The sequence below is a fragment of the Syngnathus scovelli genome, chromosome 17 (assembly GCF_024217435.2).
Source record: "Syngnathus scovelli strain Florida chromosome 17, RoL_Ssco_1.2, whole genome shotgun sequence".
Lineage (NCBI taxonomy): Eukaryota > Metazoa > Chordata > Actinopteri > Syngnathiformes > Syngnathidae > Syngnathus > Syngnathus scovelli.
In genome coordinates, this window is record NC_090863.1 from 12,249,461 (window position 1) to 12,262,547 (window position 13,087).

At 46.9% G+C, this 13,087-nt stretch overlaps 3 protein-coding genes across 7 annotated transcripts; all 3 read right to left on the reverse strand.

The window, feature by feature from the left end:
• Positions 1-163: 163 nt before the first annotated feature.
• On the reverse strand, positions 164-2,977 carry aire (autoimmune regulator). 2 transcript variants are annotated; one of them, XM_049747465.2, is made up of 9 exons: positions 2,737-2,977; positions 2,543-2,620; positions 2,322-2,425; positions 2,121-2,242; positions 1,965-2,034; positions 1,776-1,873; positions 1,618-1,681; positions 1,153-1,245; positions 164-955 (listed from the first exon to the last, which is right to left on the reverse strand). In XM_049747465.2, exons 1-9 carry the CDS (start codon positions 2,861-2,863, stop codon positions 884-886), a joined length of 828 nt encoding a protein of 275 aa, XP_049603422.1. In that variant the 5' UTR covers positions 2,864-2,977; the 3' UTR covers positions 164-883. The 2 variants fall into 2 exon arrangements, with proteins under 2 accessions (XP_049603422.1, XP_049603420.1); XM_049747463.2 differs by having other exon boundaries at positions 2,543-2,623.
• A 1,235-nt stretch (positions 2,978-4,212) lies between these two features.
• rab6bb (RAB6B, member RAS oncogene family b) lies at positions 4,213-8,957 on the reverse strand. The gene is made up of 8 exons (XM_049747478.2): positions 8,664-8,957; positions 7,459-7,517; positions 7,124-7,177; positions 6,574-6,679; positions 6,343-6,454; positions 6,168-6,261; positions 5,780-5,846; positions 4,213-5,358 (listed from the first exon to the last, which is right to left on the reverse strand). Exons 1-8 carry the CDS (start codon positions 8,731-8,733, stop codon positions 5,294-5,296), a joined length of 627 nt encoding a protein of 208 aa, XP_049603435.1. The 5' UTR covers positions 8,734-8,957; the 3' UTR covers positions 4,213-5,293.
• Positions 8,958-9,246: 289 nt separating this feature from the next.
• LOC125985001 (espin-like protein) lies at positions 9,247-13,044 on the reverse strand. 4 transcript variants are annotated; one of them, XM_049747417.2, is made up of 5 exons: positions 12,008-13,044; positions 11,712-11,829; positions 11,246-11,367; positions 10,961-11,176; positions 9,248-10,860 (listed from the first exon to the last, which is right to left on the reverse strand). In XM_049747417.2, the coding sequence occupies exons 1-5, from the start codon at positions 12,020-12,022 to the stop codon at positions 9,469-9,471; spliced, it is 1,863 nt and encodes a 620-aa protein (XP_049603374.1). In that variant the 5' UTR covers positions 12,023-13,044; the 3' UTR covers positions 9,248-9,468. The 4 variants fall into 4 exon arrangements, with proteins under 4 accessions (XP_049603373.1, XP_049603375.1, XP_049603374.1 ...); XM_049747419.2 differs by having other exon boundaries at positions 11,246-11,431; positions 12,008-12,026; XM_049747416.2 differs by having other exon boundaries at positions 9,247-10,860; positions 10,961-11,367.
• Between the last annotated feature and the right edge of the window lie 43 nt (positions 13,045-13,087).

The window sequence follows — 13,087 nt, forward strand, 5'->3', positions numbered from 1 at the left end:
GTGGAAACCATGAAACAATGACCTCACGAGACAGATGTGGAAAAAAGAAACAGCGGCACAACGACAGAAACTAATTGAAAGCCAAAATATCATGACAGCACGGTTCTGTTGGACTGGTTGTGCACAGCAGAAGGAGTAAAGAAATGACCTCTGATGCACTAACTGTTTTCATTCTTTACTTCTACTTAAAGGTATACATGCAAATAAAAATGGATGCTATTAAGTTCTCACAAAGTAAAAGACATTGCAAAATGTTGTTGCATTCCAGCAGCAGCAGCAGCAGTTTGGCAGCCAAGAAGTACGTTAGCAGATGTTTGGTACGCAGCTGCAATGGCGGCTCTTTGGCCTGAACTGAGGGAGCGAGTGCATACTTGCTCCACATTCTGACGCCATCCCGTGAGCTCTCCTTTCTGGCCTCGCATGTTTCGCATATACCGAACGGTGTAAAAATGTCAGGCTAAAACTCTGGAAATCGCATGACAAAAACAAAATCCCGCATCGAAATTCCCGCGTGATGGAGGCATCCAGTGCGTTCATAACTCACCGTATTAAAACCATCTGTTGCCTGCCATATGAGTGGCAATTTGCTAAACGCTAGATTGTGCAACTGCCATCCGGGCGCCAGGACAACTTCCAATGGCAACTCCGGACGGGGAAGCAATTCTTAAAGCAGATACGGCCGCCGGCACCCCCTGACCTCAACCCAATTGAGACTGGAATCAAACATACCACGCTGCAGAAAATGAATTGCTAAAAACATGCTTCGAGACTTCAATTTCTTCTATTGCAGAATTTCTCATCTAAAATCTAAAACAGACATTTGTCGTTATTTTGCACAATGACTAAATTGTTGTCAGCAGTCATTGTCAAAATTGATTCCAAGTCACTGATAGCCTCCGTGAAGAGGTTGAGGGATGTTGTGAAAAGCCCATTGCAGGAGGCCATCCAGGGACGCCTGCTGACACACACACGCACGCACGCACGCACACACACACACACACACACAGTTGCAGTCCAAAAAGTGCGCCACGCAATGCGATGCAATAATGCAATGCTCCTCAGCACATCTGACTCTAATTTATGCAGCCCCCCCACCTCTCCCTAATACATACTTCACATACTACATCACGTATGCAACTGAACACCACTCACGTCTCCAAGGATGGAGTCCAATTCATCCAATTGGTCTTTGTGTACAGATGAGTTCTGTTCGTGGCCGCATGGGTCGTGGACCGATGCGGGAAGCTGAAAAACAGCAAAAAGCAGGCAGGTCATTGTGCCCCCTTTTTCAAGGAACCTCGGTTTTCGACCGTCCCGGTTCTTGAACAAATCGGAATTCAAGCAAGAAATTCGAGATTTTTTTGCTTCGGTTGTCGAACAAAATTCGGAGGTGGAACCTCGCGAGATGAGCCAGAAGGACCCGAGAAAACCCAACCGCGCGCCCGGATGCCGACTGACTCCGTTGTTATTGTATTTTCGTTACTTTGAGGATTGGATTAACCCCTAATCATGCCTCCAAAGAAAGCGAGTGGGAGCTTCTAGCTAGCTCTGCCAGTGGGGTGGATTTGTTCCCAGTTTCCAGGGGGCGCCATTGAGCAAGTGGAAGTAGCAACCCACCTGTGGTAAAGATTTGGTGTCTGCTTCCTTTGCGATGGAGCATGATTGACAGATGGACGGCCCGCTAGCAAACACAAGGCGGCATGTCACATTCATGTCACATTTGTGCTTTTCTTTTCTTTTCTTTTCTCCTCTCATCTCATGGGTTGGGGACTTACAGCGGGAAGTGGCAGTGGTGGTGGTAAGGCTGGGAACATTGGAGGCAGCGACGGAGGTCCTCTCCTCCCAGGTGGCAAAAACCACACGAGTCTGCCCACTACGTTTTTGAGACAAGTCAAACGTTTCAGCCAGCAAAAAAAAAGTGTGTCGTGTGTGAGCGGTCAAATGTGTCAATATCACTGACTCACTTGCAAAGCATGTTGGCTTTTCTGTACTTGGTGCCCTGTGCCGCTGCAGTCTTTACAACACCAGGAACCACTGCACAAGTAAAAGTGCACAATTAGCAACCTTTGCCGACACGCCATCATGCACACGTGTCTGGTCTCCTTCGTTGAAGCTTGAACCTCGGGACAGATGCCAGCGGAGGGTCCAGGCAGGTTAAGTGGAACGCTCGAGGACATCCGTCACAACAGATCAACTCGCCTCCATCTCTGCACACGGCGCACTCGTCGTCGTTGTGGTGGTCCTGCATGCACACACGCACGCACGCACGCACACATGCAAATACCATACATGTGATGGATGATGTTACATTCCCGTGGTACCTGTCCAGAGGCTGCTATTGTCTCCCTCTGGTGTTGAAAGGTTGCCATGACAGCTTTGGATTTGTAAAAGTCTCCTGGCGGCTTGATGCACTTTTTGGAGGAACCTGAGAAGAAAACATCAGGTATCAGGATCTTCAATAGTGCCATATATAGAAAAAAAGACTTTTGCACAAGTGCAACAAACGCTTCCATGGAGCGAGACAGTAAGCAAGTTGTTCTACCTGCAGTTCCAGCGCTCGTCTTGGCGCAATATTGATCTTCTCTGTCCTCGCGGCTCCTCTTTTTCCTCTTGCCATCACCTGCTGCATTGTAATCAAGCGGCAATTCATCATGCAAAAACTGACACGAGAATCATTGAAATGAACGGCGACGGGGCGGCTAAGAGCTCAACGTCGGTGAACGTCACGTCACGTACTGGCTTTGTGGAGCAATGCTTGCAGTTTGGGGTAGCTGTCCAGGTTGTAGGCCTTGTTCAGGTTCCTCCAGAAGGCCTTGATGGTGGAGGCGCTCTGCTCCAATACCCACGAGAGCAGAGAGTACATGGCCTTGTGGATCCCGTCTTGCCGTGCCTCCGCCTCCGTGTCCTAACAGAAAAAACAAAGACCTCAACTTGAGTTTGTTCATTCCCAAGTGTCCAACTATGAACATTTCCAGAAATTCCTCATCTGAACTTCAAAATTGGCCTCACCTTCAGCATCTGCTCACTGATGATGTTCTTGTCAGCCAAGCCATGAACCAGAGGGAAGGCGTCATGCACGGCCATGGCGATATCCGTGCGAAGACCTCTCAAGAGCGAGCCCAGGTTGGCCTCGGCGAGGGACATGATGCACTTGAGACCGCCGACTCGCCGGAGTGCCCTTTTTCATGGACGGGGTGTGGCCTACCGAGTAAAAAAAAAAAATCATCATTTGCAACTTGAGAGGTCAAAGATCATGTTTGTACTTGAAAACATACTGCTTGAAATTATTGTTTGAAAGTAAATCTTTTTCAAACTTGCAAAAGGTACAAATACTCACCTTGGAATCCAATGACACGGGGAGCAGTAGTGTACCCTGAGGGATGCCCAAATTCCTTCAACTGAATCCACCACTAATGTAACTGTCTGCCACATCCAAAGACCCAAGAGGGGGGTTGAGTAACATCCAGGGGAATACCTCAGAGAAGGTGGTGTCAGTTAAGTCGTCCAAATAGGTTCTTTCCAGCTCAGCTTGACGTCAGCACCAAACCAGAAAGAACTCCTCTGCAAAATGATTTTGTATGAATGATTTATTGTTTGAAATAAAATCAAATGAAATCAGCCTTGTGGAAAAGGCTGCTGAAAATTAAACATCAAATCAAATAAACGTCAGGAAAATAAAATACGCCTTGCGTACACTGTGCTATAAAATAAGATATAAAAAATAAATTCATATAATACAGTAAACAGACAAGGAATGGAATAGAATAAAATAAAAGCAAAATAATGGAATAAATTAAAGTAGGACAAGCTTTGTGGATAAGGTGCCTTCAAACAAAATAAAACATTAAATGAAAGAAATGAAATCAAAATACACATTGCAGACAAGATCAAATCAACCATTAAATGCATTAAAAATAAAACAAAGGTCAAATGAAACAATCCCATCCCCATTGCAGCAGTCAAAATAAAAGTTTTGAAATGAAAGCAATTTTTACTTGACTAAATATGAAATGGACTCAATTCAAATCAGGCTCTGAATTGAGTAAGGCATGGCAAAAGCAGATTGTAATGAAATGACATTGAAGCTAAAATGAAAAATGAAATCGAATCAATTCAAATTCAACAAATAAGGCTCCATGCTAGATCACACATTCGATGCACTTTCATCCCGCTTGGCGCCGCCACGCAAGTGTTGCGAGTTAGGAGAGTGAAGCCCTTTAATGTGTCATTTATTAATCATGAAACATTATTACATTATTCATACTGGTGAACAAGGACCACTTGTACAGAGAGGACGTTCACGACATACATCTTACATTATTATATACAGTGCAGTGCATTACGGTGGATCGTTATATGCTTTCTTTGTTTTGTTTTGTTTTTTTCCGGGATGGAGGGACGGACGGGCAACAATTAAGAAAGGACTGGGTGCCAGAGGTGCTTTTCTTTTTTTTTTTTTTACATTATTATGAATATTATTATTGTTGTTGATCTTTTTTAAAGCACAGTACAATTTCTATAAAAGTTGAACCCAAAGAGAGAGAGAGAGCGAGAGAGAGAGAGAGAGAGAGAGAGAGAGAGAGAGAGAGAGAGAGAGAGAGAGAGAGAGAGAGAGAGAGAGAGAGAGAGGGTGCCACGTCTTTCACAGCTACCGTTATGTGAGCCTACAGGAAATTGCGTGAGATGTGATATTAATGCTATCGAGAGAAAGACAGAGTGAGATGCTAGACAACATTCCGAGAGCAGTCAGGCCAGGTTTAAAAAGAGAGAGAGAGAGAGAGAGAGAGAGAGAGAGAGAGAGAGAGAGAATAAATCGGATCAGTGTGCATGCGTGTTGTAGACATTCAAACGTGTTCCGCCATTTTAGGAGGGGGGGGGGGTGGCCGACCAACACTCCACTGACTAGCCCCTCGCCTAAAACTCTCTTTTTATGCTTAGGTTTTATTTTTGGCGCTTTCCCTGTTTATATATATATAAAAAATACAAAACATAACAGCGAAAAGAAACTGGTTTCCCTTTGCAATAATTTTCTACTCCCCCCACCAGCAAAAAAGGGTTTGTGTTCCTTTTCATTTTCTCTCTTTTGTCCTCCGGTCACTTACATATTGACAAAGTATACAATATTTTACAACTGAACAACTGATTGCGAGAGAACGTTTGATGTGTCCGATCCGATACATCCTAGAGTACATCCAATTGGAGTCAGAGTCAACTGTAGGCTAACCAGGAAGTAGTTTAAGCAACACAACAAGCCAATGGCGTGAAGGGAGCTGTGGCCAATCACAGCTCGGCATTAACATGAGCACCCGGCCTCGGGGACGCTCGGCTCCGCCGGTTTGTCCAGCTTGATGTCGATCACTGGCAAAGTGACGCTTAAGGAAAAATGCAAAGCCATACGATAGATACGGAATATGACAGATAATAAGGTGTAGTCTAGTATGGAAAGGTCAGTGCAATGCAGTATAATGTATGCTTTGGTATGGTACAGTGTGGCGGTGTTCCCCAGGGTTCAATTGTGGGGCCTCTGCTGTTTAACCCAGGGTTGCAGCTTGAGAAAACATGGCATTTCCTTTCATTGCTAAAGTCAGATGTACTGTAGCAAAGAGGATGCTGATTGGTGCTGTTGTTCAATCTCACTTCTTTCATTATAGGCAGCTGGCTAAGGGCTAGCATTGCATAGCATAAAATCATTTCCGCTAGATGCCTGTGTATGAGGATATATTCCAAATGAAGGCAGCCAAAATGGTGGCTCACTCATCAGTGACTTAGTTAAGGATACTGCCTTCAGGATTGGCATCATCAAGGCTCTCCATCCCAGGAAGAGCTGCTGCGACGCGACGAAACAGCTTGGAGAAGGCAGAAGGACAAATCTTACTCATATACTACAAGGCATTGTTTTGGACATGATGTGTGCGTTGTCTGGAATGCAAATACTTCAGTCGAATGTTCACATACACGTACGTATGTCCACTTTTTTTCTTCCGCGGCCACTTTCACTTTTCCTGCACTACATTTCCAAAATAAAACATCGACTTTTCTTTTGATATATTTCCTTTAACCATCATCATGACTGCGGAATGAAAACCAAAGACTGTTAGGACAGTCGAAAACGCTTCACGTTGTAAATGGCTTTCGACATTCCCCTAGTGATGCGAGCGGCTCGTCACCTGCTTGACATTGCAGCCTGTCTTGGCGCTGGTCTCGATGAACATGACGTTCAGCTCTTTGGCTCTCTGCTCTCCCTCCTCGATGGTGATTTGCCTGACCCGGGGGCGGGGGGGCAGACGGGCCGTTACCATCACATCCGTCCTCCTGGTGAGCAACATGCCACCGCCACCTCACCTCTTCTCCTCCAGGTCCGTCTTGTTGCCCACCAGCATGATGATGACATCACTTCCTCTCTCGGTCCTGACGTCGTCGATCCACTTGCAGGTCTGCTGAAACGAGTTGACATCTGGGGAGGAATTTGTCAATTGATTTCAATGAAACCAACGAGAACAATAGCGGCTCACGCCGCTTTTGCATAAAACTTTTTTTTAGAATTCCATTTGCTTTCTTTTCAATGCTGCTCACTTGTGATGTCGTAGACCACCACGGCCACCGTGGAGTCTCGTATGTAGCTCGGGATGAGGCTCCGGAAGCGTTCTTGTCCGGCCGTGTCCCACAGCTGCAGCCTCACCTACACATGTGGACAGCAGACTCACTTTAGGAGCCACTCTGCAACTATGCACTTTGCACTGCCTTTACTCACGCACGCACACACGCACACACGCACACACACACACACACACACACTAAAAAAATCAGTCAAGAGGTTTAAGCACACTGATGCTATTAGCTGCAGAAATAACCTTTGGCTAATCGTGTTAGGCAGAAATGAAATCCAATCATGGATTTGTCAAAGCGAGGGGAAACGGGAGTTTTTTTTTCCTTCTGCTTCTTCCCACTGAGCTCAAATAACACTTTATTCAGCAAGGAACACTCGTAAAGGGACACACGCACAAACCAATAATCAGGTCAAATTCGAAATTTTTTCCAAAGGCTTTGTTGAGCAGATGCCGACCGTAGTGAACGTTAAATCGGTTCAACATTTGCGATCACAAGGACAAGCGTTGTTCCTTACTGTTCGGTCCTCCAGGTACATGGTCTTGGAGAGGAAGTCGATCCCAATGGTAGCCTGCGGCGCACAAGGAAAAAGGCTCATTTGCAGCTTCATTCATTCCAAACGAGCGAAGAGAACTAGAGGGTGGAGCAATAAATCCAACTTCATCTGATGGACTTTAATTGTCTTCTTTTGGATTTAATCGCGCAGCCAAGGACGAGATAAATCCATATTCATTTGTTACCATGATATTGCTTCACTGGCCAAGATTAGTAACTTCATCCGTTAAAAACAAGATTGCAATCGGGATTAAAGGAACTGTTCTTACATACAAGCAAAGATCTGACATGTCTCACCTGGTATGTGTTGTCAAAACTGTCATACATGAATCTGGTGATGAGAGATGTTTTCCCCACTGAAAGATAGCAGAAGGATATTCAAGAGCACACGTGACACGATGAATTTCAACTTTTTTCAACCAATAAACCCAAAAGTCGATTCGTCTTCTATTCTGAGCAGTACAATTGAATTCTTTGACTTATTTTTCCTCCAGTACTCCTTGGATCTGCACTCGCTGATGCACAATGCCGGAAATAATCACATACTATCTAAAATGATAATTGGCATAAAGGTATGATGTATTCTTTTTTCCATCTACTCTTCATGATGGAAGCTGCCTTCTGGCTGGGCCTGGAGAGCCCAAATGCTTTCGTTTTCTTTTTTTGGGGGGGGGGGGTTGCACACACGCACACACAGACACAGACACGCACACACGAGCAGGGCTTTGGGCAGGGCCTCTATTCAGCACCACGGACAGCAATGTTGCAGCACGAGGCCACACGAACGCAACAACACACACACGAATGGCGTGCTCTTTTTTTCCAACTCTATTCTCGATGTCCTGCCATTTGTCTGCATTACACACACATTGTACCAAACGGGTATTGTGCACAAAAGTGTTGTGTAATGTGACGTCTTTTGGTGTGCGCTTGTTTTACGAGTGGGGACGTGCCGGAGGGTGCAGAATGAAGCAGACATCGGCAGCCTTGCCTTGCCTTGCCTTGGGTGTGTCCCGAACTGACACTTGCATAGGACTCGTGCACAAACAACGCCATTCTATGACATCATCACGTTATGGGTGCCTTTCACAGGGTATAAAACAAATGAAAGGATTACGAAGAGCTAGATTTATTTCCTGATAAAGAAAAAAAACAAAGCGATGGCTTGTGTTTGTGGGCCACTGCAGCACGTCTAAACACCGAAACACCGCCCCACGCAATGGAGACTAACAGCAGCAGTTTGTGATGAAGGAAAGGGGAGAGGGGGGTGGGGGGGAAGCAGTTATTGATCCTATTTTGAATGGATTCGGTCGTACCTCGTCTCGGTTAACACATTTCCTCCACAAATGGACGCGAAAGGGCAAAAAAACCCAAACAGGCCTCACGTCATCTTTCGCAATCAAACAATGAAAGTCACCTTTTTGGATAATCGTGTCATAATAAAAATATGTTTGTCGTGAAGGGCGGAGGTGCAAGGTAGCTTCGGCAATGCTATGACTCACCGCTCTGCTCTCCCAAAAAGACGAGTTTAAATTTCCGCAGGGGGTTCCCCAAATCTCCTCCGGCTGACATGATGGCGCTTATTTATTATTGTTATTATCTTTAAGGGCGGATGATTGCAGCGGAAGAAAAGGTCCAGTCGTCTCTCCCGAGGCGGGCTGGCTCGTAGCAGCGGGCTGGTAACGGGGGCAGGAGGAGGAAGAGGAGGATGATGAAGATGATGATGTTCCTCTCTTCGCTTCGAATGATGGGATTGCAGCTTGGCGTCCTCCTGGCAGCTCGACGCCGCTTTTGCGCATGCGCGACCTCACCTATTTCCAGCCTCACCTTCTTGCATTGGAGTGGAAAGTGGACGACAGAGAGAGATAGACGAGGTTGGTCAGTGTGGGACAAAAGTAGAGCTAGACTTTTCAAACGCACCTCTGGAGGGAAGGAAGGAAGGAAGGAAGGAAGGAAGGAAGGAAGGAAGGAAGGAAGGAAGGAAGGAAGGAAGGAAGGAAGGAAGGAAGGAAGGAAGGAAGGAAGGAAGGGAGGAAGGGAGGAAGGGAGGAAGGAAGGAAGCAAGGACGGATTGAGAAAAGGGAAAGGATGGCAGTGCACTTTCAGTAGATTTTTTTTTAATTCAAGTTAGCTTCATGGAATACTCCAACTTGTCCACTGGGTGTGGATGTGGAGATTCAAACCTGCGGCACTCGGCTGTGAACCGCAAGAGCACCTAGCGCCAAGAATCAGTGTAAACAATGTTCTGTTCAAGTCACTTTCCCGCTCATATCAAGTAACTCTGCTTGACCGGCTTTCGGAGTGTGGCTAATGTTCAAAATCAAAGATCTCTGCCTCCTTCTCCTTCCAGAAAGCAAAGCTGCGATCAATATATTGACAAATATCTTGGTTGTTGAAACAGGACAAGTCCGTGCCGCAACAGCCCTCATCTGGCAAAACACTCTGAACTACAACCGGCGGCGCCGGCTGGGCCTTTGCCTCCGAGCGGCCGAAGAATCGTCGTTTGATGTCATCGAAGCCGTCGCTCCAACATCGCTTTCCGGCTCGGATTTCTTCCAGAACCACCTTGTGGAATTCCCGCACGGTCTCCCAAGGGAAAGTCCCCAGATGGTCAAAGACTTCGAAGCAGAGCAGATGCCTCATCTTCCTCTCAAGCGGCGACAACTCCTGCTCCAAAATGTTGACGTAGCCCAGCATGAAGAGCTCCAAGGTCAAGCCATCGTGGCTCGCGGCCGTTTCGGACAAGAATTGTTCCGGAGAGAAGACAGGAACTGGACTTTCGGACGAGGTCACAGGGGACGTTTGAGCAGCACACAGCCGGAGTTTCGTCTTCCAGGAAGTCAACATCTTGTCCACCGCACTTCGCTTTTGGCATAAGCGAAAGAGGGAGGGGCTTTCCTGCTGGCCGCCTGGCCATTCGGCATTCCGCACGGCCGCCCGGTTGGAGATGGCCGCAGCTGATTTTTTCCAGTAGCTGAGGAACAGCACGACTATGCGCTCTTTCCTGAGACTTGTGGTCTCTCTCACAGTTGAAACGCTGCTCAATGTCACATCACCTTTTGACTCGTTCATCCCTACCAACTTGTCCTTTAAGGCTAGGCTAACCGGAACCACCCCGGCAAAGGGATATGTGGTGCCAATTTGCCCTTCAAAGCTGGCTCGCAGGTTTTTGACGGACACTCCGGACTGACGGATCTCCTTCTCTGCTCGTTCCCTATTGCTGTCCAAGTGATGACCTGAAATGGACACTGACTGACCGTTTGGTTCCGGCAGCATTTTCTTGACCTGGTCTACTTCCAGACCGTCCCTTGAGCCCTGCAGTCCCTTCATGCCGGCCTCCGCCGTGGTCTGGGTCAGGTTGGCCACCATCAGCGACACGGTCCTGATTATCTCGGAGATGCGGCCGCACCAGAGTGGCAGTGCTCGGCTTCCCTGTTGGTCCAGCTGCTGCAGAGCCTCCTCGTTCCAAGAGATGTTCACAATCTGGTCCGGTAACACAGACCTGAGTTCCTTCATCAACCTGGTCAGCTCCAGCTCGTAAGCCCGCTGACGCTTCTGGAGGTACAAGAGCTCAATCTGCTTTTGCAGATACAGCAAATCTTCTTCGGTTAGAAGCTCACCAAAGGGCCCAAGAAGAGCATTGTGGCTCTGGGAGAACTTCCAGCCATGCACAGGCGGCCACTCGGGCCTCATCGGGTCCTGTGAGAGGGTAGCAAACAACAACAGATGGATGCCACGGAAATTAAAGGTTGACTTTGCGTGGAGGAAAGGTTAGAGTCCAACTTGAAGCGGATCGTACCCGTTTGCACGGGTGGTCCTCCTCCTGCACTTGCGTTTGCATCCATGTCACCATCACCTGACGTTTCCACTCGGCGATGGGGCGGCCGTCCTCGTCGTGCGTGGGCACCAGAGCCTCCGTGTCGGCCAAGATGGCATCGGTGAGGGGTTCTTCCGGCGGCACCTCCTGGCCCTCAAGTTTCTGCAGGGAGTCTTTTGAGCTGGTCTCCGTCGTGACCTGCCGCTTGGAATTTGCCATTTTCAGGGCCCGCATACAACCCCAAGCCACCCAAGCAGTATAGCTCACCGTTTGTCCAGTAAAAATGGCTGCAGTGAGGCCAGCCCGCCTCAGTGACTTGATGGACTTGATGTGGGACATCAGAGTGAGATCTGGCTCTGGAGGCTTCAGCTGGTTGAATGATGTCATCACTGGGGACCAATCACAACAGCTCACATCTTTTTGTCACACTTGCCCTTTTTTTTGCAAACTGACCTACCAAATAAAAAAATGAACCAACTTCTGTTTGTAAAGTATTTGTCTTCCTTTACGGCTGGTCAAGAGGCCGGAGCACATCCCCAGCACACCCTGGATTGGTCGCCGGCCAATTGTAGGTCACATACAGACAAAAGTATTGGAACAGCAAGGTTGATTCCTTTCTTTTTTTATGTTGTTGAGGCAATCCCGCTTTTATCTGGAAAAACTTGACTGGCGGCGACCAGTCCAGGGTGTCACCAGCACCTGTGCATTGCGATGAACAACAAACTCCAACTACCTGAGGAGGCCGTGTGGATGTACTGCACGGATCCTGTCATTTGTCTTTCGGGAACGTTTGGAGACGAGCTCGAGGCCATTTCTGGGAGTCGAGGCAGCGGGAGCACCTCCTTGACCGGCTGTCGACAGTCCAAAGCAAAGCATAATTCATCACCCCGGGGCCATTTTGAGACGCAACTGTTTGAAGTTGTGACATCATTGCATCAAGTGTCCTTTAAATGCATCGATCATTTACAATGTGTGATCTAAAACTTTGCTCTCCTCTGCCGACAACATTTGAAAAGTGGAAGTGAGCACCTTGCTATTCTCCATGTTGATTCCAGAACAGCAGCAGCTTGACCAACCTGAAAAAAAAAAAGCAGAGAAAGGGAGCGAGGCTTGGACCTCACATGGTGCATCTCTGAATACGCAAGAGGTAATCAAGCCCTTCTATAGCACACACACACACACATGCACATACACGCGCGCGCACACACACACACACACACACAAGCGCGCGCGCAATGTAAAGAAGAATGGCGGTGAAATGTGAAGCTGCTGGGCATGCAGGAGAAAGCTTGTGAGAGTGAGCCGAGATGCGATATTGCGCTAGAGTGGAGGATGGCTGGCTGGCCTGAGATCACCCGACACCAGTAAGCACTGCGAAACGGCGCATGAAAAACACACCGAACACAATCATTCCCATCACACATTTTTTGCCACTTAATGTATGGCCATGGAATTTAAGATGATTCCATTTTTTTTTTTAAATTACATTTATGATAGCAATGAATTTGGGAGGAACAACCTCCTCGCCAAGTTTTTGAATTTACCCTTGAAAAATTGTAATCACGATTAGATTTTTTTTTAAATGATGACATTAATTAGATATATAGGTAATTCATGTATAAAGTATATCATGAATTAAAATATATAAATAATTAGTATATTTATATCAAATAATAATTATTGCCTAAATGAATTTCCTGGTGAACATTAAAAGCGTTTAATGACACAATTCAGACATAAACAGGTGGTGCGTAGGAATTTGTGCTTCCCCAAATTGCCTCCACTCTACTGAATGGTAAAATACATAAAGATGACCGTTTTTATTTCATTTGTACTTTAGGATTCTGAAGAAGTGTCATTTGAAGCTCAACTTCTCACCACAACAATCCAAAGTGTACTCACCGTAAAGTTGAAAACAAAAACGTGATGACTCCAACAGGAAATCCAGAAGCTGGAAAGGACTGGAGAATCTCCTGGACCTAAAACTCGGTTGGGGGGGGGGAGGGTTGGGTGCCTGTCCATAATTAAAAAGCACAGACGGCTAGGGTGACCCGGCTGTGTGCGGAGGTAAAGAGCAAGTGGATGGACAACATATACGGGGATCTTCAA